Source organism: Micropterus salmoides, unplaced genomic scaffold, assembly GCF_014851395.1.
Source record: "Micropterus salmoides isolate LMB-PRFRI ecotype aquatic unplaced genomic scaffold, ASM1485139v1 Ms_hic_scaffold_2, whole genome shotgun sequence".
Classification (NCBI taxonomy): domain Eukaryota; kingdom Metazoa; phylum Chordata; class Actinopteri; order Centrarchiformes; family Centrarchidae; genus Micropterus; species Micropterus salmoides.
In genome coordinates, this window is record NW_024041150.1 from 22,234,929 (window position 1) to 22,258,933 (window position 24,005).

Consider the following 24,005-nt stretch of genomic DNA (forward strand, 5'->3'; position numbering starts at 1 on the left):
GGACAAAGCTCCTGACGCACAGATTTGTATGTGCCCATCTCTTTCTAATTATTGTTCCAATATTTTTGAAACATTATCAGTGGTACTTGAGGTGCCCTTTGATCCAGTTGCATCAAGTGGTCCTGCCAAAAATTAAAGCAGACCTTGTGGCCTTCCTGACCCTTTTGGCTAGATGAGTGACATTACTTCGTTGGAAGCCATCTCATAAGGCTTGGATCAGAGAAGTTCTTCATTTGAGTACATTATTACACAGCATGGGTCTACTAATCAATTTTTTATTATATGGCATCCCCACTTTGACCATATGGAGACATTGCAGTTGTCAAGTGTACTACAGTGAAGCTGGCTGTTGGTTATTTTTATTTTTCCTTCTAATCTTGCTCCTATGATTACTCAATATTAATTTGTAGAACAACAGTAAATATTCTTAATAATTATTAATAATTCTTACCATAGCAACTGGGTTTCTGTGATTTTTTATGTTTATATGGATGTGTCTATATATATATGTGTGTGTGTGTGTGTGTGTGTGTGTGTGTGTGTGTGTGTGTGTGTCTTGATTGTAACTACTATTTTCACCACATACATAATTTTTATGCATCGTTATCTTTTGTATGTATGTTTTAAAAAACATGTTGAATAGAAATACAAATGATGAATCTAGAAGTCCCAGAAGTTCACCTCTTGCAGCACTACCTGCATTTACCTGTGTGTCCCTGAACGGGCATAAAGGATAAAGGACTTTTTAGACTCTTCTCTTACTAATATGACCTCTGGATGGAAAGAGTGAGTGGTGGATGTTGCACAAACATCCTGATTAGTTATAGGTCAACTATTCTACATGTAACTGTAACCCAGGTGTCCATTTCCCCTATCTCGTTGTGCATCTGCAACTGGAAGACAGACACGCTTCTTCCACAATCCCTCGATCCCTATGCTACCATCAAACACCGTGATGATTGTTTTTGAGAATTTAAACTGCAAAAGGTAGACAGTTGCTATGTGAAAATGTCATCACTGTAAACCCCCCACCCCACCCCCACCCCCACTATTTGGAAATGGGAAAGTAGGGAGGGAGGGTGCAGCAAGCCAAAAGGCCATTAAAATCTGCGATCATTTATTTCCACTCCCTCGTCTAATCCATCTCTCTGGGGAATGGTTCTGTCCTTATCCACCCAAGGCTACCAATCTATTCTGCTGTCTGTCTCCATGCATCAGAATGAACCTGTGAAACAGTCAGACATGCACTCTTTCTCTTTTACCCCTTCCTCTTCTTCTGTCTCTGTCTCACTGGCTCTGCCCCCTTTTCAGAATTGTTTCCTTTTATCTCTCGTCCTACTCTCTCCCCCTCTGTCTCTGGTTACTCCCGTGTCTTTCTGTCCTCACCTTTCCTCTCCTCCATCGCCTTTTCCTTCCTTCCTTCCTCCCTCTATTCCTCTCTCCATTTCACCGTGTCAGAAACGTCTACATGAATCCATTTCAAATCATATCCAGAAAACAGGGAGCAACAAGAAGACTTTGTCAATGGCAATTTAATCCATGGTGAGCAAGGTGTATGTAATGCTGTGCATGTTCCAGGAAGCTGTCTGATTGCATTTGGATTTGTGCAGATCTGGTTGCTGCTCACTTGTAGAGAGACGGAAAATTACGCAGAAAGAGACAGCTTACTCATTTTTCACAATGTACTTTAATTTCTCGTCTTTGATTTTTTTGTTTGTTTGTTTGTTTTTTTGGTATTTGTGCAGAGATGTTTATTTAAGTTTTGATGGATTTGTTTTGCTCAAAGAATTGGTGTACTCGTGTGTATAGGGAAAGGAGGAGGGCGGGGGGCGTCCTTCCCTCCCCACTCTAACCTTGTATTTTGGGAAGATAAGAATGAGGGGTCTGAAGCATGCAGCTCATCATTCATGGCCTCACTAGTCATGAAAAGCAAGAGAATAAAAGTAGTGCCTCAAACCAAGGTCCAATTCCCCATCAGGCCAGATCCCCAAGGTTAGCCACACCATAGCGCTGTCACGTCAGGAAATAAAAAACTCCTGTCTGCCCCCCCACCCGACACAAACGTCTTTTGCTAATGGCCGCCACAAAGTCCCACTAAACATCGAGTGAATATTTATAGACCATTAATAACCTATGTGTAAACCGCTAGTGTCACCAACCGGGTGAAGCAGATGATGGGGAATCATAGTCAGGGCATTAATATTGGCTCAGACTTCCCCAAAGGTAGATAAATGGGCCTTAGTATCTCGCACTTGTGTGCACATGGGATTGGTTGCCAGGAATCTCAGACAGAGAGGTCTGTGATCTGAGCCCGTCCAAATTCCAGTGACATAATTGCTGTAATCGTGTGATGAATTGCAGCCATTTAGCTTTTTTCCTCCACTATCTGCAAGCGTCAGTAATTTTCCTTATAAAGGTATATCCAGTTGAGTTTGTCAGGCATCTTCTTATAGTCGAGTTGGGAGAAGACCGGGGCGATGTTAAATATGTACAATTGGGCAAGTAATTAGATTAATAAGGCCTAAATGAGCTCTAGGCCAGGAACTGAAACCCAAAATCCCTCATCCTTTGAGAGTCTGGAGTGAACCACATTACAGTATCTGTTCAAAGTTTAAATGGAGCCTGAAAAAAGTTTCTACGCTGTGGTTGCTCCGCTCGTTTCTCCCCCCGACAGACTTAAATTCCCCCCTGCTCATCCCTCTGTTCACCAGACTAAAAAAGAGATGTTCAACAGAAGTAATAATGAAGAAAAACTTGTGAAGCTCTGTGGGGAGAAGGAAAAGAATGAAATAAGAAAAGGACCTTTAGGATTATTTAACTCTATTCAATCGAACAAGTTGTGCACAAAACAGCCAGGCTGCACTTAGGCACACTGGTGCTTTAAGCTAAATGCTAATGCTAGCATGGAAACATGTTAACCATGTTCACCATCTTATTTGTTAGCATGCTGGGCTTTGCCAATTTGCACTAAACAAAAAGTACATCTGATGCTGTTGGGAATTTCATTAGTCATTATTTCCATCCCTTACACACCTGATATTTAGTTGTGAATTGTCGTCAGATTTTGAGTGCCAATTTATTTTCAGTCTCTTTCACAGATTAAAATTAAGACTAAGGCATCCGAGTTATAAATGTCAATCACGTCGGCAAAAACCACCCACATTTGTGTGTGTATGTCAACATGATTGACAGCAGCACTTCTGAACGGGCTAATTCAAAAAAGCTCGCTATTGAATTGGGTGAACTATCATTATATCACCAAAGGTGGGAGTGTAATGAACCTTTTCACCTCCATTAAACCTGAAAATTGGTTGGAGAACCTTTTATTCTCCAAACATCATAACTTAACTAGAACTTTTTGTAGCAGGGAAGAGGATTTTTATATCGCTTTTATATATTTTATATGGATGGCACATTTTAATTTCACTTATTTCTGCTCTCCTGATTTGATGGTGCACATTGAAATTGGGGTTATACTGTGGTCACATATATGAGCCCAGCATGAATTGTCTTTTGAAGATATATATTATTTGTTCCGCCCACGCTAGAAGGCTGCCTCCGTCCTATAGTGGAGAAAAAGTACAGTGGGACAAATAGAGCTTCTGCAGGCTTTATAAACATGAAAGTACAGTAGGAGGGCCCCATCTCCTTGGGGGTCCCAGATTTCCTTAATGAATGCAAAATAAAATAGCGCAGACGTGTGTGTGTGGAGTGGAGTGGGGTGGGGTGGGGGTAGTTAGTGGGGGGTGATATAATCAAAGGCACCTCGTACTTCAGCTTGTTTCCCTTAGTTTTCCTTCTTCTTCTATGACCTGACATGGATTAATTACAGCCCTGCACAATTTACACCCTGCTGGAACTGTGGCAGAGAATAAAGAATGGTTGAAATGTGAGCTCAGTGACAGGGTGTTAGAATGCTGAATTGCTTTGTGCTGCACGTGCCACGCCTCTATTGCCTTTGTAGGGGCCGTGTTTACGAGGCCCGGCTGAGGAGTGAGCTCCTGGGCCTTAAAGTGACAAAATGCTCTCACTTAGATCAAGACAGCCACAATGTTTTATGAACTACACAAGGATCTGTTCCATTTTTGTCTTTCACACGCTGCGACTTGATCATATCAACCTTATCTTGAAATTACAGCATGCCTCTTAGGGTCTGTCACTGCTGTAATACTATGCAACTTGTTTCTGAAAACCAACAGGGGACGAGCATGACATGTACTACAAACCCAGACAAGAGCACACAACATTTCTGCTTATAAAACATGCACTATGAGGCATGAGGTGTCAGCAACAACTGGCAAAGCAGGCGCCCTGCCAGCCCGCCTGGCCTCCCTGCCAATGAATGGTGCTTTTGTCAAAGGTGGCAGTGAGGACACTTGAGAGGGCCGCAATTAACACCACCTAAAATTAGAACACACGACCCCAGTGCATCTGGCCTAGAAGGAAAGCCTTCCTTCCTTTTTTTGTTTGAATACATTACGATTTTAGTGAAAAGCAATAATTTTGACAGGTTGGTGCACAGAACCGTGTACATGGGGGCAACCAGACGTCAGAGGCCACAGGGCAAGGGCCCAGGCAGTCACCGAGTCCACTCAGGTTAACTGGGTGGAAGAAGTGAGGCGAGGGAAGCCATCTTAGCTCAAAGTGACCGGTGGATCAATGCACTAAAAGGCAGAGCCAAAGGTCAGGCTGCTCAGTGGCAGCTCAGGGATTCACTGTGACAGCCAACAGAATGGGGGGGAGAGCCACCACCTATAGCTATATATTTAGACCACAGGCATCGTTCTTAACTCAACGCTACCCTTTTGTGTTTCTTAACATGTACAAGTGTGAACAAAAGTGCTTTCAAACTAGTTTTCAGTCATGTTTTCATGCAGCTACATTCTAAAAATGTTTGTTTAATACACTGAACACATGTATTTAACATTTCTGGCCAACAGGACATCTGTTGATGACCAAAGGGCTTTAAATCCCCTTGAATTTTAAAGACATACTGACAAAATATTACCAATTTGTCACAGAGAGGATGCATGAAAGCAGCATCATTGCCTCTCTTCTCAATACTCGTCTCCCCACAAAGGCTATGCTGGCTCAAGGACAGAGCAGTTGGACAGACTGGTCTGGACACCTGCTTTGATTACCACTTCTGTTGAGTGGCATACCTGGCAGACCACAACCAAGGCCGCAGCTTTTATTGTGGACAAACGAAAGACCATCTTGTCCACAAGACCTAAAACCTTGAACTCTCTTTTTTTTTTGTTTGGCTCGCTTGAATCTTTTATCTGATGTATTTTGCTACATATTTCCACCCTCTTCAGACAAGCCTGCCTTTCATAATTTTCGCCTCCATTCTGTCTCTATCGTTTCCACCCTCCTTCTTTCTCCCTCCATCAGCCCTTCCCTTATTTTCCTTCTTTAGCAGACTATAATATCAAACTGTCGCATAAATCCAACTGAATTATAGGTTTTCTGTGGGGTATGTTGGTGTGTTTGGCAGTGAGATGCAGTTATAACAGGAAATAAACAAGATGCCCACCAAACTGAGAAGAGGGGAGTTCCCCTGCTGTGCATTCAAATTGGTCTGCGCAATTTGACAGGCCACTGTCGTGCACGTCTGTGGGATTAGAAGGCCCCGAGATGCTGTTTATTTGTGTCCGCCCGTTTGCAGGATATTTTCACTTTTGTCCACAGCTTATCATCCCCTTCCTCAAACATTGCTGTCACCCAGCTACGTTATTAGTGGCTACAGAACTTCTGTCAGGAAGCACTGACCCCTAAATCATCCCCTCTTTTGATACGTTCAATCTCCATCATTGTTGCTCCAAACAATCAAGCTGGGAATTAATCACTAGGATTATCCATACTGCTTGACAGCCGCATTGTAAATGTTGGATAATGTCAAAATATTTAATATGGAGATGTGGCCACCTCCGATTTATTTCACCAGTAATGTGAAGGGTAGGCTTGCATTTTTCTAGGAGATATGGTGTCTTCAGTGATCACCATTATAATAAGTCTGGTGTTCTGTATTTTTTCCCATAACAGTTAAATGCCCTGAAAAACATCAAAAAGCATTACTCTCACACATCTCATCCACTTCTCATTTCTCCAGTTGTGAATAGTGCTGTACAAACACAGAATCACCCCCGCCTCCATGCCGCCTCTATTTTCCCCAGGATTGCTGGACGCCAAACAGGCAAGAAAAATGACCAGCATGCTCTCCTTCCTCCCCTGAGAAGTGAGTCCTACACACAGGGATGTGGCTATTACTTATCATCATCAAAAAGTGCTTGTTTGGTGATAATAAGGGCCTGGGATAGAAATCTCAGCTAAAGGGAGGGAGGGGACTACCTGAAGTAGCAACGGAGGAATCCTTCCTCTGCTTACCCAAGCATTTTCTGCCTCTCTGTAAAACGGAGGGCCAGCTCTAAGATCCGGCTTAGCCCAGAAATAGAGGAAGATAGGACAAACTGTTATTAGCCATGGTTACAGGAACAAAATAAGATAAAGAATAACAGACAACAACTTAAAATGTGCTTACTGCGCAAGAGACAACAGCGGGGAATATGCGAGGAGAGTATAATAAAGCATTAGGTCTTAGCGTCTTGTTTTTATCTAATATTCATGTGTCTGCAATAGTAAACGTGAAAGTAATATCACTTCAGACAGGAAAGCTGTGAATTTGTGAGGCCCGCATTGAAGGACTAAGTCCAAAAGGATTTTGAGTGTACAAGCTTTATAGTGTATTCTATCACTGTGAATTCTATCCCTACAGTATTCAACCTGAAGCATGGTCACATTGCTAATAGCAACGTTCAGCCCAAAGAGAAAGTCACAGCTCGTAAATTTCCATGTCTTTTTTTTTGCATTGGGTCAGGAGGACCGTGCACCCTGGGGGAAAGCAGGACAGCTCACAATTCAACATGAAACTTAACTCATGTCATACTACGTGGGGAGAAAGTTCATGCAATACATAAATTTAGGGTCATATGTTGTAGTTCCAGCCGGGGTCACGCTCAATAATAGCCGGGCTAGCAGCCCTTATCTGTAAAAGTTCTCGTCAGTGCTCTGCGCATCTACTCCTTCTGCAAGCAGTTCACGTTCCTTGTTTGTTTTATCTTTCACCATTCAGCTATTTGAGTTTGACACTAGGTTCATGACCACTTCAATTCACCTCCTGGTATCTGATGATTCCGTCGCTCACGCTCCTCTAATTTATTCTGAGAAGAGAGGGGATACGTGTTGGGGAAAAAGGCACACGTCCCATCTGATTGCAAGGTCTCCCCTGATGAATCATACCGCAATGAACATCTCAGCTTTATCAAAGGGTGCTTTCCATCTCACTAGTGTGATTAATCAGAATGGAACTTTATTGTTAACACAAACAGTCACTGTAGATCACTGGAAGACTCATTAAATTATATATTCTGTTGATGAGAAGAGACCTTCGCATAATGGGGTGATGTGCCAAAGTTTTACCCAGTTCATCTGCTTTATTTTAAAGCTTTTTTTTATCATATTTTAATTAATCAAAGTTGGAAGGGTGTGATTGGTTTGTAACGAAGGAAGAAAAAAATAGAAACAAGACAGATTTCCCTTTTTAAAAAGTCAATGGAAGACAGAAAAAGACTCATAGATTCATGTTGACAGAAATACCTGCCCAGCCACAAGCATTTCTCCGTTTTGTGCAGTTTTCTCCACTGGTCACAAGCGGTAAAGCTATACCTGTAGGACCGAGGGGAGAGAGAGGAAGAAAACTTGAGAGAATGAAATAAATATCTATTTAAAAATAGCCTCTCAGCATGGCAAGGAGAGATTTGAAGATATTATCCTCAAAGGCTGCTGTGAGTGAGGCCGGGAGAAGGGAACGCTGTCTACAGTGAAATATGAAAGGCACATACTCCCTGACAGCCTATGGCTTTTCCTGATACTGCCAACACCAGCCCACTGGAGTGATCCATAGACTCCTTGTGGAGACTTGTGATATAAATGCTGAGGGCTAGATGTTGAAGATCCTCAGCTCGCTGCCGCTCCACCCTCCCTCGTCATCCTTCGCCACTGCCTTGCCTGCCGCATGGGGGGAATTTGTTATGTTCCCTCTTGTACGCCTGCCTCGGAAATATCAGGACAGCGGACGGGGCAAGTCAACTGACTTGTCCTTGTCCCCTTTCAATTTGACAAGGAAAGCAGCCTTGGGGACTTTCCAGTCTATTTTCAAATTGACCATTTATAATCAGTTTTCTAAAGGAGAAAGAGAAGGGGTGGAGGAGTCGAGCTGGCCCCGTGTTGTTGTGGAAGGTATAGAGCTGGGGGTTGGGAGATAATAATACAGCAGCGTGTTGTCAGATGTGTCAGCAGGTAAGATGAATGAAGAATAGGGAGTGGGTGCATAAAAGGGGACGCACGGTGGGGAATTGACCTCTATTCAAAAAAGAAAAGGAGGAAAAAAAGGCAAGAAATCTATATCCTCAAGCAAATAAGCATATACTGGCTCTCTTTGAAATATGCACCACCCCTCAATGAACCCAAATCGAAGGAAAAGGTGTGCTGGCAGTGGCTAAAATCTTCCAGAAAGAAGAGGCATCCGTTGTCCATTTTTGACACCAACGTGGCTGCATATATCAGCACCTGCAAGGTCAGGCCGACTCGGGCGTGGCAAGCGTGGAGAGGGCCCCAGCCCGGGAGGCGTTACAGCATTCTGTCACACTGCTTGCTCCACCGCCACCACACGATGACATTTCCACAAGATGGCTCTTCTGAATTATGCGGCCCAGCGGAAGGGTAAGAAGGGAAAGGGGGGGAGCTCATTTTCTGGGTGTCTGCTTCCGACCTGAAACCGCCACTTGTTTTCATCAGCGCCTTTTGCCGCTTATGCAAAACGGTGTATAGGGTAATAGGGGAACAATCAAGCCGGCCTGCTGCTCCGTTTTCTCCATTCAGCAGCCGCCTCTCTCTCTTTGGGGTTGAATGACACGGTGTCACCTCTACACCGGCCCCCATCCTCCCCAAATTAATCCCAATTTGGCCATCAAGCACAGGGCCGACCAAAGGGGCAGGCGGCAAGTAATTGACATTCTCAGGTGCATGAGTTTTGTTTATGTAGTAATGCTGAGCCAAGGCCTTTCGCTGTGGATGACAGCAGACCCGGTTTGCATACGCCACTTTATTCGGGAGCCATGCATGAGTGACTGCTCAGCAGCCCGTGGCCCTTTGGCATTTCAACAGAGGACATTTCAGTAAAGATCGCCTCAGGTGTCAAGCGGCTTGGAAGTGCGCGTGGCAGTGGGAGGTCGTTTGTCCAGTGCATTGATTCCACCGTGACCCCATCGCTCTCTCTAACTATTGATCCATCCCCAAAGACCCCTATACAATGGCCATGCCACACTGAGAAATTAGAGCTTAGGCATCAATGCGGCCTACCCTTAAATGAAAGAATGGCAAATTTCAATAGGACGTCACACTAACACGTCACTATATAAAATAGGCATTGCACTGGCCACTTACCTCTGAGGTCATTCCAAAGAGTCCATTTTGGTTATTGGGATTCCATGAATGTGGGGAGCGGGGAGTTTATAAACATAAGAGCATGCTCGGAGCAGGGAATGTCCGTAAGTCATTACAGGTGGGGGATCTGTGTGTGTGTGTGTGTGTGTGTCGAAGTGGGGGTGCTGGCGCTCACATATGGAATACCCTTTCCTAAATGCTTTCCTAGGCAGATCTCCCATGCCTTTTAGCATGTCACCGGGGGCCATGAATCACTATTACAGCACCTACATTTCTACCTGGGCACCTATAAGGCTTTTTCATTAGGGTAAAAGGGACCCCGGGCAGGCATGGACAGGGTTGTTGAGGGGGTTGGCTGTGTTTGTAAAACGGAGGGTCAGGGATTTGGGTTGGTTGGGTTAATTACAATAACAATGGGGGCGGCCAAAAAAAAAAAAAGAACACACGCCATGGCAGGGCTGAGCTGCTCTCATTTGTTTCAATAAGGTAAATTGATTCCTATGTCCTCTGGTGCCATTTGCATCGCATCCATTTAGTGCGCGCCTCTCATCCCACTCTCCACCCACCCTTCGCCACCTCCTCCTCCCCCTCCATTCACTTCACGTGCGGAGGGCAAGACAACATCGATGCGGACGCATTGATCTTCCCGGACAGCAGACGCATGAAAACACTCACACGTACGTCCACACACCCATATATTCCACCTGTGCATAGAGGCGTATACATGTGCACACACAAATGGACCACTAATAAAGATATCTGACATTCAGGAGTCGAGGCTTCCTCAGTCTTCTTCAAATAATTATCTGATAAAAACTCTAATATCTATGCCTGATAACTTGATTTTTATACTCTTTTAAGACAGTTTGGTGAGACTCTTCTTTGTTTGTTTGTGCATAGTATATCAGCTATAGTTTCAGTCATTTCCTTCAAAAACATTTGGTCTAGGGCAGCAATAGCACTCCAAACAAGCTTTGTGCTTTTTCAAGTATTACAAAATGGCCTTAAGAGGAGAATCGCTGTCATTTTAGAGCAGTGATCCTCAAACCTTTTCTGTCATGTCTCCCTTTGGAAGCAGGAAACATTTCTATGTAAACCTACTTCATACATCTTACCTGTCAAAAATCTGTCCATTCTGCTGCCTTCCGAAACATCTTGCAAACCAGAATCTTGTTAGCTTTACTAGCCTGAAAGCACTCTTGTTTGTTTGAAAAGAGAATCATTCAGCTTTAGTTCCACTTTACATTTCTCCCCCTGCAAAAGCCTCAATACCCCCCAGGTGGTCCTCCACACAAATAGTATAGCTATGTGTGACAATTCTCTGTCTACTGGTGAATTTGAACCACACCACATCTTTTTGTTGGCCTTCTGTGCCACCCAACTACACAGCGCCAACCTGCCGACTCCAACTTTCTTTTCAGTGTCATGCTGTCCATGTGACAACAGATCTATCTCACCAACACTGCTGTCATAGCTTGGCTGCTGTGCCCAATAGCCCCTGTATTGCTCAGTGGATGCAGCACTGCCCACTGGCCTCTAACCCAGCCCTCAGCCAGGCTGGTATCCATCTCGCCTCCCTCACTGTCTGCCTACCTGCCACTGACCCCCCCCCCCCCTTTGGTACGAGCACTGGTGTCTGGTGTTAACACATACACAGTCCCATCCCACACACCCATCATCAGTCACCAACGGGGCAGATAGCGGCGGCCGTCAGGCAGATGAGTGACGACTGGGCCTGTTACCTGAGCGCCTGCATGACAATGGGCCTGTGGACTGAGATAGAGAGACAAAAGCTGCAACTCTGCCACAGACACGCACACACACACACACACGAAACAACACACCAGCTGATCTTTATTGTCTGCTGTACAATTAGCTGTCAACCTGTGACATGTAAAGATGTACTATACAATGCACCCGACCTAGTAACACATAACTGAATACTGTGTGTATCTGTGTTGACACCAGTCATCGCAACATTACTTTTCAACTGCCATAATTAGAGCAATATTCTGACACTTTTGATCAGAAATAGAGTTTGATCACACATGCAGAGTAGTCGAAATACTGTCTACATTGATCCAAAAGAGTTGAAGTCAGGGTACCGTATATGCATATAACAGTGAACAAAAAGAAAGCTGCATAATAATGTATCTAATCCAGTCATTATTGCAGTTTCAGCACAATACCTTTCACCACTTCTCTCAAGATGACAACACTCCAGAGGGCCTATTCCTCAGTTCATACTATAACTTAAAAATATACATTGCAGAGTGAAATTGCTACCAAAGGTATGGCAACCACCTCCTTGAATCAGCAATACGCAAATCCTATTAAATCCCTTTTAATTGGGCCTCGTTCAGGCAAATCCTGACTGCTTGTGGACAATATAAAAATATAGATTCTAATGACTTCAGGGAGGTGGAAAGACCTTGCATATTAGACTTATCAATAGTCCCCCCACCCCTTCTGAAAGTGTGGGATGGTTGCAGGCCAGGAGGGTGCACTTGCCTTCAAACCCTCCATTTGCGTGTTTACACGAGCAGATGTTGTAGCCAAGCTTGTGTTCGACTCCCTGGCATACACAAACACAGTCGCTCAAACCTACACGTTCCGAGTACACCACCAGATTTATAACAATAAAAGTCGCCCCAAAAGGCATTGAAACACACCAACCATTCCGCGAGCAGCCTTGAACTCTGGCTGATCTGCTATTTGTTACCTCGAGCACTTGGCAAAACAAAAACGGCAACGGCCCAAACACTTGAAAGGGCTTATTGCTCATGTTGCCCACAAGTTCAGCGCTGTCTGGCTGAAACAAACCATCACAGTTAAGCTCGCCAGACAACAAACTGAAAATACCTTGATCCAATTTGAAACACAGGCTTATTTGCTTTGGTATAAATGCTTAAATTGGTAATACCAGCAAGTAATTATTAAATTCCCCCAACCCGCCCCGTGCAGAACGTTTGTATTGCATCTGGAAACACTGTGAGCACAACAATTGAGTCACAGGTTTGGGCACCAAAGGATGATGATTATGGTAATCCAACAATGCCATAGCTCTATTGTATGTCACAGATTTTTTGTTTCAAACTCATGACCTTATTAACCTTCTTAATCCTCAACTGGGTTCTCATGATAAGGGGCTTACACGCACACACAAGCATGCACACTCACTCAAACACTTTAGAAGCCATATCCACCTGTTTCATCCTGCACACCTGAGGTTCTCTGCATAATATCAGCGGAGGCCCTTGAGTCAGCCAAGACAATTAACGCTCTCCCTTAGATCAACCGTGGAAAAAAAAAGTGGATGGCAGTGTTTGGAGCAGAGGGCCCTCCCAGTGTAGGCACATGAGAAAGCAGGTCTGATTGGTATTAAGTGGTGAGATTAAAAAGCCATCTCATAAGTCAGGTCAGCTGGTGTTCATTTGAATGCATTACCAGGGTCCGAGGCTAGATAATTCTCTCATTAGCGCCACTCAAACCCTGAGTGACAACACGGGTGAGAAGGGAGCATGTCGTACAACACTTAGAGTTAATTAGTCCATGCGCACTGTTGCTCTGCGCCCTATGCGTCCACTCTCTCTTGAAATGGCCTGAACCTAAAGCATCTGCAGTTAATCAAAGATGAGCTGCGGAGTTTTCTGAAGGAACCTCTTCTTGTTTCAGGAAATACCTGACAACAGGCTGCGTTTCTTTTTCCAAACTCCAAGAAAAAGGTGCACTCTCACAGGCTGTGTAATGTGGCATATACAGTAATGTCGCTGAACTACTTTAATCTTTGCAAGACTTTAAAAAAGCTTCTTTACAGCTAGTTGTAACTACTTCTTTTCATAGTTATGGCCATCAGTTTTATGTTCTATTGATTTTTATAACATTGTACTCACTCATTGTGGTTTTAATAAAGAAGTCAGGTATTAAGTGGCCCATTTCCATCATTCTGTGAGTAAACATGATCTGATTTTATGCTGCACAAGGCATGAGTCTGCTAACAGCTGGGCCCAGTGAAAGGAGTTGGTTACCTCTCTGAGAAGTTGGAGATGTGCAGCCTGTCGCCTGCAGCTCTTCATCTAACAGCTCACTGAGGCTGCTCCTTCTTGTTCCATTACTCCCTGCAATATTTCACACTGATCCGCTGTCAGAAACTGTTGAAAATGACCGTTGTCTTGTTGTTGTAGACACATTTTTGATAAACGATAGCTGTCAGTGCCAATCTCACAAACACACACACATTGCATTTCTTGTGACTTCTTCATAATAAAAGTCAATTTGTGTTTCCTCATTTAAATGCTTTTAACGTGAAACTGCAGCAAAAGAAAATAACTAATTGCTGTATCTAAATTCAGCATTCTTTTATGAGAATGTCAATGTTATTGTGTCGTCGTATTTGGCGATAGGTTAGCCTGGGACCCAGATGAATCTGCCGAGCTCATGTTTCATTTGCTGGATCTGGTCAGGTCAATCTCAACCCTTTACCTAATATGGGGATTGGTTGTAGCTCAGGGCCTGTGTCCAGTCTCGGGGTTCTGCGTCTATTGGACCAATGACGACTCGGCTGACAAAGACTCTTCTAATCAACTAATGGTTTGGTCGACTATTGGAGAGCAATTCGATATCGCTGAACAAAAGTTCAACTGGGCAAGAATAGCCAGAATATCAACAACCAGGGGTAATCTAGCGAATAAAACAATGTTATTATAACACACACATTAGACCTTTATTCCTCTTACCTTCCCCAGAGAAACTTTCCACTTCTCTCAAATTCTTACAAGCTCTAACTGTTTAGGTTTTACTCGTGTTAGCTAGCTTGTTGCAAGAGGAAAACACAGCACATAGGCTGTGTCCGAAATCTCCACTCATTCACTACTCCCTACCCCCTGTGTAGGGAGTGAGCTTTCCATTTTGTAGTGCTGTCCGAATGTATAGTGAGAGTTATTATACCCTATATAGTCCACTCAATGTATCCCACAATGCATTTTGAAAAGTAGTGTACAACCGATGGTCACTAACCAAACCATATATACCATCATGCATTGCGCTGATAGAAAAAACTGATTGTCCGATGGCAATGATGTCATTAACGGCACCAAAATAACGATCGGAGTAGTGTCCGAAAGTGTTGTTAATGTGAGTTAATAATGCGAGTGAGCTCACTATATAGTCCACTATATAGTGAGTCGTGGGTGATTTCGGACACAGCCATAGAGTGGATTCGTGGGTGATGACGGACTGATTATCTTACATTAGGATGGCTAACTTCAGTTCAAAACCAGTATCCTGTAGTTGTGGACATGACAGGGAGTAAAGGAAGAAAAATGCAACACAGACAGACAATCAAGGTAATTACTGCACATATAACCTATACAATTATAAAATTAATTCTGCATTTTCCCTGAATCATATTATTCCCACTGGTGAATGTTTCCATGTCCTGGCAGTTGGGGACTATAATCTAAACCATTGAGCATAACCGAAATGTAGGCTAGGTAATAATAATCCACAGATGATCGCGTTACTGCTTGTGTTTTTTGCCGTCTGATTTCTTTTTACAGTAAAGATGTTGAGTATTATTATTACCAATAGGAATGATTACCAAAACTACAAAAATAAAAACATGTTAGGTCAAGGTAAATGTGGGATGAACAGACAGATAAGATCGACTGGTAACCATTTTCTGTCTCTAAAGTTTCATAGGAGATTTAAAGCAGAAGAGTTTTTCGCACTCTGTCTTTGTTGATGACATTGTGTTTGCATATTGGGAGCACAAGGTAATATCCACGTCATTAGTCTCTCTGCTTGGATCCGGGCCTGATAACTACACCGCCATCACACATATATTCTCCTCAGTCCAGGTTCCATAAATTGTCTCTTTCCCTTTGTCTCTTATGTTCAGTCGCACTCCTACCACTGTTCCCATGAGACACGGCTCTCGGCTCATTGACCACCACACGCACGCGAAGGGGGGTTCTCTCTTGCCACCACTGGTGGGCTTACCCACCACAAAAAAAGGCCCTGAATACCAATCTCTGTGTGCGCCCCCCCTTCACCACCCCCAACCGAGCACACAGGGTTAGCTGAATATTCTAGGAGCTTTAAATTTTTCAAGCAGGTCTGCGAACCCCCTCCCATCACGTGGCGCCATCACACTCAAGGGAGTTAGAATTTCAACAGTCGTTAGCAGGGTCATCTGCAGTCCCTCAGGGAGGGACTTAAAAGAAAAAGATTTGAATTGCCTTTCTCTTTTTATTCTCAGACCGTCTCCCCGTGTTAGTTCTCTGTATGGGTCTGTCATAATTCCACTTCCTGTCTTCAAGGCCTAGCAATATTCATCCCTCTCAATCTTGTCTCCGACACCAAATTCATCAATCAAAGATGAGGTCTTCCAAAGGGCTTATTATAGTGCCAATGTGTCACGCTTCTTACGCCACTGTCAAAAGTGACAGAGATCCAAACCGCTGGTTACGCCACGGTAAGGCGTTTATCCACTTGTACAATGCACTGTAGTGCTCATACAGGATCAAATGCACGATGTGAGGAAAATGGCTTCCAGCTGAAAGAGAAAGAGGGGGGTTATGAGGAAAGACGGGCGGGGGGGGGGGGGGGGGGGGGTGGATGAGAAAACATTTCTTCTTCAAACTCTTTTGCACTAATATGAATTCCCAGTGAAATGTCTGGCGAAGTAGGTCAATGGGATTTAGAAAGTTTGTGCTGTTCCCCCCCCCCTTTTCCCTCTCTCCTCATACTCTCTTGTCAATGGAAAATGAGCAATGCGATTAGGAGAGAGGAAGATGATGAGCTACAGAGAGTGAGCGAAAAAGAGCAAGAGAAAGAAAGGAATAAGACAGGCGGAGTGGTGGTTTGGGCCTCTCACGGGTCCCTTACCAGCTGACTGAGAGACCCAGACAAAGAGAGTGAGAGGAAGGGGAAGAGATTAGTATCTGTGTTCTAGAGGAAGGGAGTGGCTGATGTCTCTTCATCTTGATATTGAAGCAAAAATCTAATTATACAATTTCTCCAGGGACTATGCATATGAGGGTAATCAGTAAATAGAAAAAGGTAATTATTTGCCAGAAGTCATACCCTTTGCACCTGTAAGCACTGCAACGATACACGAGATTGTGCTTTTCCTATAATTCACAATGAAGATAGTTTATCAGCAGCTACATTATTTAGTTAATTTATAATAAATGAATTTCCCAGTTATTGAATATTTCATAGTGCCTGTCAAAATATAATGAGTTAAGTTTGGTCAAATACAAATGGGCCTCTCTTGGTAATTTGCCAGAATGTTCCTCGGGGTAAATCTCTGCCACTGAATGTGATTGAATGTTACAATTAAACGTACTAATTCATTGTCAAAAGCAACTTATCTATACACATGATATATTTGGCGCTTAATTGGAAAGTACATTTAGAGATGGTTTCTTCTGTGACTTTCTACATCACGGCCTAATCAGAATAAATTCAGCCCGCTGTAATAAATTGAAGTTGAATATTCGTAGTTGGGCTATTAAAGAGACTTGAGGAGTGAATTATTTAAATGCTAATTAATGTTTTAAGCTTTCCAACCTGCAATAGGCACATATTATCCCCCAGTTCCCCACAAATGGCTGATTTCAACATTCACTAAGTGCAGAGTAACTTCTTGCTCATATTTCATTCGATCAATTCAGCAGCAGGGGTGGTTCTTTCACCCATGCAGCTACCTCTAGCCAGTGATAGAGGAAGATGGAATCCATCAATACTGGGAGACAGTCGGTGGAATTACTAATCAACTCTTAGCTGGGAATTTAGTTGCCCATCGGCTGCATTGATGAATGATTGGAAGCTTGATTCAAACCTGCTTTAGTCATGATTTTGTCTGTGACACAGGTAACAGAATTTTAATTTGCTGCTTGTCATTCTTACCATAATTTTTATTAACACATCAGTTGATTTTTAATCAGTTCCCACCAGTGTCACCACCTGACAAGTCACACGTTACATCTGTTTAGTAAATGTTTAGTGTTTTATGCTCTGTCACCATCGTTCTGCAGAGATTTAAAGATCACCAGCAGCTCCTGACAGAGGCACAGATATTAGATAACTTCATTAGCGATGAAATAGTGTGCAGTGCCGTTCAACTTTGTGTTCAAAGCTGCCTGCAAAAAAGTTCTAATGCGAGCGGCAGTAGCATTATTCATCTTTCCACAATAGCTTGTTATTCATCATAAGACAAAGGAGAATCTCACTCAGCTTGACATAGATGGAGGAGGGCCACAAGGGTATTACTCACATCTGTTGAAAACAGTATGCACAGCCAACTGGATGTCACGATACACCATGCTTATTAATGCAAACAAAGTCTCCCAACACAGAATATAAATTACATTTTCCTTCACATCAGAGCATAAATATTAATTGCGTTAAATCTATGATGTATTGTGGTTAGGGAGCTGCTTTAGTTGTTTATTGTTAAACCAACAGGATGCATTTTATCAATCAAAGCAGCACAGCACGTGACACCATATTGTGAATTGCAGCACACACTGGGCTGTTGAATTCAAAGCTGTAATTCCCTTGATTACCACAAAGTGACACTGTAGGCTTACAAACAGGTGCCATCAAGCTGCTCCTCTTGGTTCTCTGATTAGTTAAAAGCAAAGATCATGTTGATTTTTTTTAATTGGCATTTCCTTAAACTTGAACCTAAAACATTACAAATGATCTACAATATCTCACTGTATTTTGGACACACCTCTACACACTAATGTCAAAGTCTACAATGCAATCTGGCTCTCTCGGGTCTTGTTGATCTGTGTATTGTTCAGCAATGCATAAAAATAATCCTACTTTAACTACAGAAGGCTTTTCACCTTGTTTGTTCTTTTCTTTCTTTAAGGACAGAATTTGCACAGCTGCCATTGGAACACAAATGGCATTACACTCTCTTCCTGTGGCAGGACATCTGTTGCTTTCAGCTGGCATCCCTTCTGAGTCTAGTGGACTGTCGGCATAATAATAACTGAGTTGACTTTTTTTCTTTTGAACGGTTCTTCCCAATGTGACGGGTGAGGTGGTACAGGAGTTTTGTGTCGAATTTAAATGACCAAACAGACATTTAAAAAAGCATTTATTCTCTCATACTTCTTTGTCTTGGCACTTGTCTTGGTCCCTTAGTTTAATCACTGCAGACAATGTTTGGGCATTAACTCCTCCCCTGGAGCAGTCCCTTTGTCTCCCATGTCCCCCAAAGGCAACAAATTAAAAAGTAAAACCCTGCTTGTTGGACTTTTCCCGGACCACTTTCTAAACTGAACATAAATAAGTGGTGCTTTTGATTTTGGATCTGCAATGGATGGAAACAGGCGTCTGGTTGGTTAATTGAACTTGATTCATCTAATTTGTATGAAAGTGAGACAAAAAAAAGTTTATTACGAACGTATAAGAAAGTTCTGTCTCCTCATCTGTATTTCAAGACAATCTTTGCATACTGCCGTCCAGACTGGTACATGGTTCGGCCTAGCTTTGCGTCTGCGAAGTCCACGTGGAACAATCCAAAACGAACACTGAATCCATCTTCCCATTCAAAGTTGTCAAGCAGTGACCATGCAAAATATCCACGGACGTTGACCCCATCTTCTTGTACAGCTATACAAGAACACAGAGAGATAAAACATAGAATTATTAATTTTTTTTAAATTTTGTAATGTATGTAGGTTTGTGTTTTGGAGGATACAGCCATCAATGATACATGACAAGATTATTCATTATGAAGATTTCTGAAGCATACAAAGAGCATGACTTACTTTCACCAAGTACAAGGTTCAGTTGCCTAGATTTATTCTCATAAACTGCAAGTCATTCATTAACTGTGCATGACTTTCTATGACTACCATGCAAGGCATCTCTAATCTCATGCCAACTTCCATTCTTTGATATTATACAGCATATGTAACCTAGCCAAAGGGGCTATAATAATTTTCTCCTTTGAGCTCGCCTTAAATGACTGCCATGCCATCCTACAGAAACCATGATTCCTAGAAGCTCTCCGATTTGGTAGATAACTTTCAGCATCCCTGGCATTAAAAGAATGGCCAGATGGCTGTGCCTAAAACAAACGGCTTTAAATTTGGGCAAGAATCAGGAAAAATCTATTGAACACCCACGTTTTTGTTTCCACCGTAATTGTTTTTCTACCATTTTGCACTCTGAATCTGAACATTATAAGACTTTGCCTATAGTGCACAGATGGTGACCTTGTTAGTGATAAGCAGAAAGTGAGGTATGACTCAAAAGCTTTCAATCTTTGCAGATTTGTTTATACCCAAATGCAAGACGTGTGAAGGTGTAACATACCCTTAATCTTACTAAGGACAAGTTGTCATGCAGTTATTCATTTCCAGCTGCAAGACTGACATAAAATGTTATGTAAATATTCCCAGAATGCTGAATTAAAATAATCACTGTCATTTGCCCGTTGTCTTGGATCCTACTACCGCTAATGGCTATTTGCTTATTTCCAATGAAGATTTACCTTTAGCCACTTCCAAAATGGTGTCCTTGTAAAACTCTGCGCGCTGGACATCATGAATTTGCAGCTGCCCCACCTGAGAGAAGCCATTCTCTGTAATGTAGACTGCTGGGTTGTTGAAAGTGTCCTGGAAAGTCATGGGCCAAACATTATTGTCAAACAAGGCATCTCAGCTGTCAGACATTGCAGGGAAGAGACAGATTGGTCTACACTGTGCCGTTTAGCTGCATTTCAGCGGTGCCAAGCTCAAACCTAATGGCCTGTGACAAGTCACAACAGCAGGAAATTGCAATTGCAAACACTTTCAGCAAAGTAACTGTTTCATTCAATGTGACAGCACTAATGAAGCATCAATGTGTTTCTGGAGGTGTTAAAAGGAGATTACTGCATACAAAATCAATAGCAAGACACTAAACAAATGTCAGTGTTCTTCTCGTTTGGTTGAAGGTAATTTGTCTTCTTGTTGGTCAATTCAGTTTGATGGCAAGAGAAAAAAAAGAAAAATGGCTTCATATTTCACTTTTATTGTTTGAATTCACAGTCAAAATAAAGGACGTGTTGGAGCCTTGTTTGGGGTACTGTGTGGACTGGTAGGAGCTGACTTAAAGCAATACATGACAGAAAATGACTGCCAAAGATTAACAGGTAGGGAAATTTTTACCTTGATGTACTTGAGAGTTTTCCGTAGGCCATGGGGCACTACAGCGAGCCAGGACACACCACAAATAGGCCACGACGGATCCAAAACTTCTTCTGCATCTCGGTCGCTCTTCATACACAGCGTCTTTTCACAACCTCCTCCTGGCTTAACTTTACGAGACGTATAGTAGTTCAATGCAAAGAAGTCCGCTGTGCCCAAAACGGCAGGCTCATCCTTTGAGAAACTGGGCAGTCTTGGGCTGCCACTGTAGCCCAACTTCTTACTTTGAGCGTCGACGGCAGATCTCATTATTTCTGGATAATCTCCGTTTACAAACACAGGCCAGGTGAACCACCCTAGTGTAAATGCACGACAACGTTCAGTGGCAGCGATATCCTCAGCACAACCTGCGTGTAATGGCTCGAGCCAGTTGCTGTTAATGGCCAGAGACACTGCGCCCTTCTGCTCTGTCCTGTAGAAGGAGTTGTAGCTGTGCCAGGCCATGGCGTGGGCACGCAACATGTTGTGACCCGCCAGGTAGGCAGCAATCCCCGGTTCTTTTAACCCTGGCGCATGGATGCCGTCTTCATGGCCCAGTTTGGCGCACACATGGGGCTCGTTGATAGTGAGCCAAAGTTTGACACGGTCACCAAATGTTTGGAAACAAAACCTGGCATAGCTGTCAAACAGGGCCGCTATACCCGGTGATTTCCAGCCACCCTGATCTTGGAGAGCTTGAGGCAGGTCAAAGTGGTAAAGTGTGACCATAGGTGATACACCACAGGCCAGCAAATCATCGATCACCTTGTTGTAGTACTGTACACCTGTTGGGACAGATGTACAGTGCTGTTGTTAATGGGTAGTAAGGTAAAACAGCACTACATCCATCAAATAAGCTTGTTCCATTGTGTTGTTTTGGCATCAAAAATGGCATGGGTCTAATGGGGATATGAAAATACCTTTTTGATTGACATGTCGTGTGGTCCCATCAGGCAGAAGGCGGGCCCAGGAGAGAGACAGGCGATAGTGCGTCAGTCCGAGCTGCTGGATACACTCTAGGTCCTTCTCCCACAGCTCATAGCTGTTACAGGCTACATCTCCATTCTGCTCCCCAAACACTCTGCCTTTCTCGTGACAAAACGTGTCCCAGATACTTGGTCCCTTGCCGTCTGTCTGCCAGCCACCTCAACGTGCACAAATAGGTTGTTTCATTACATAGAAATAAAGGATGTTGACATAAAAATAAAAATAGAATCACATAGAATGTTTCTATTGGGACTTTGAGTGTGTCTGTGGATTTTACTGAATTTGTTTTGACTGTATCTTTGGCTTATCTCCAGTAGGATTTATTGTTTCAATTTTTGCTTTTGTCTTCTATTATAAACATAAATGTCTGTAGATTTTTGTAAGTGTGTCAGTTTTACTTTAGGTGTCAACCTGTGAGCAACTTAATTAAACCTCTCATTATATTTATGCAACCAAACTCTTGTATGAACACCTGTGCAGGCTTATACGATCAAGTTTCTGCCATAAAAAATACAACCTTTATCATTATCTTAATTATCTGTAGTTAGTTAGTCCATGATGTTTGACATTGACACTGACATTAAATCAATAATAAGCAGGTTTGCATCATTTGTTGTAGAGCAATGTATTGATAGTTACAGAACTACAGAAAGTTCTAGTCTAAACAAAAGGAATATCAAGTTCTTTTTGCTGATGACACAAACCTACTATGCTGTGGTGAAAATTTGGAGAAGCTACTGGATACCATGGAAAAGGAAGTGAGTAAAATGAAGATTTGGTTTGATGAAAATAAACTGACACTGAATTTGAGTAAAACTAAATTTCTAATATTTGGGAACCAATTAACCGAAACAGAACTAGAGAAACTAATGATAAATGGTATAGAACTAGAACGAGTATCCGAAATAAAATTCCCTGGGGTAGTTACTGATAGCAAATTAAGCTGGAAACCTCATATAAAGTATATTAAAACCAAAAAAGTCATTAAGAGCTATTCGAATCATATATAAAATACATACAGAGAACCAACAAACCCATTGTTCATTAAACTCAAAATATTAAAGTTCAAAGATTTGATTGACTACAAAACTATTTTCAAATTGTTTTTAGAGCACATAATAACCAATTGCCTAGAAATATCCAAGAGCTTTTTCAACTACGAGAAAACACATACATTTTCAGAGGAATACCAACGTTTAGTAAACCGTTAATTCGAACAAATAGTAAGTTCCACTGTATAACAACCCAGGGTGTTATCCTGTGGAACAACAATAATAATGATTTAAAGTTATGTAAAAACCTATTGCAACTGAAATTTCTATTTAAAAAAAAATCCTAGATGGATATGAGCTGGAACAGTGATTTTCTTTTTTGTTGATTTTTATTTAGTTTGAAAATCTAAGTGATGCAAACAATTAGTTAAAATATATCATTGAAGTGGGGGTAGGACAAGAAAAGTTATTCTAACTTCCTGCTACCCCCTTTGAACATGTTATTTGGATCATCTGCTGATGATCTTTTTTGTTGATTATTTGTTTTTATTTAGTTTTTGTTGTCTTTCAACATGTTCAATAAAGAATAAAAAAATTTAAAAAGTAGCCTATTGCTTAATAACTTAACTGTTATTTGTGGGTCTATTTATTACACTAGCCTGCACGGGTGTTGGTAATATTGTGTCCAGTTCACCAATCTCGTGGTTGTATCATAGACTATAAAACCTCAAGTTATACATACCTTCTATTTGATACGCAGCAGTTGCCGCTCCCCACGCAAAGTCACTTGGAAACATGTCTTTAGGACACTGGAACAAAGCAGCTCTAACAGGTCTGTTACGTTTAATGTGTGTGTCTCGTAGAAATATTAGGTGGTTGTCGCGCATACAGTAACAACGCAGCCGAAACTCCCCAAACAGGAATGACTCCTAGATGTTTCCCTGATTGGGGGGCGTGATCGTTGGCACATGAAGGCGTTCTGATTGGCTAGTACTAGTTGCCTCCGTTGGTTAGGTTGGTTAGGGTTAGGGTTGGGTTAGCCAATCAGAGGCAGAGAAGAGGGCCGGACTTGACGCAAAGCTCCGTCCGTCAAATGAGAGGTGTCGCAAATCTAGTGAAAAAAGTAACCCCACATAGATGTTTTACAATTCAAGGTAAACTCAAAACACAATCGCCTATTAGGCTTTCTCTTTGCTTTATTCCTGTTGAGCTATTTTAATGTTGTGTCTAATACATAGTAATCATCCTTAACAACGTAAGTTACAAGGGACATCTTGTGATTTACCCTTGCAAATTCTTTTTCCAGGACTTGAGATTTACAGAG

General features: G+C 42.4%; 1 protein-coding gene across 2 annotated transcripts; it reads right to left on the minus strand.

Moving 5' to 3' along the window:
- Window positions 1-18,606: 18,606 nt before the first annotated feature.
- gba3 (glucosidase, beta, acid 3) lies at window positions 18,607-23,588 on the minus strand. Of its 2 annotated transcripts, XM_038732731.1 has the most exons (6): window positions 23,424-23,588; window positions 21,623-21,847; window positions 20,685-21,487; window positions 20,027-20,150; window positions 18,932-19,140; window positions 18,607-18,838 (listed from the first exon to the last, which is right to left on the minus strand). In XM_038732731.1, exons 1-5 carry the CDS (start codon window positions 23,566-23,568, stop codon window positions 18,953-18,955), a joined length of 1,485 nt encoding a protein of 494 aa, XP_038588659.1. In that variant the 5' UTR covers window positions 23,569-23,588; the 3' UTR covers window positions 18,607-18,838; window positions 18,932-18,952. The 2 variants fall into 2 exon arrangements, with proteins under 2 accessions (XP_038588659.1, XP_038588658.1); XM_038732730.1 differs by having other exon boundaries at window positions 18,607-19,140.
- Window positions 23,589-24,005: the final 417 nt, after the last annotated feature.

Excerpts from the sequence above, each read along its gene's own strand:
- gba3 (XM_038732731.1), bottom strand. The coding sequence starts at position 23,568 with ATGCGCGACAACCACCTAATATTTCTACGAGACACACACATTAAACGT. Across the intron at positions 21,488-21,622 it reads ACGACATGTCAATCAAAAAG|GTGTACAGTACTACAACAAG; the intron begins GTATTTTCATAT and ends CTGTCCCAACAG. Across the intron at positions 20,151-20,684 it reads AAACTCTCAAGTACATCAAG|GACACTTTCAACAACCCAGC; the intron begins GTAAAAATTTCC and ends ATGACTTTCCAG.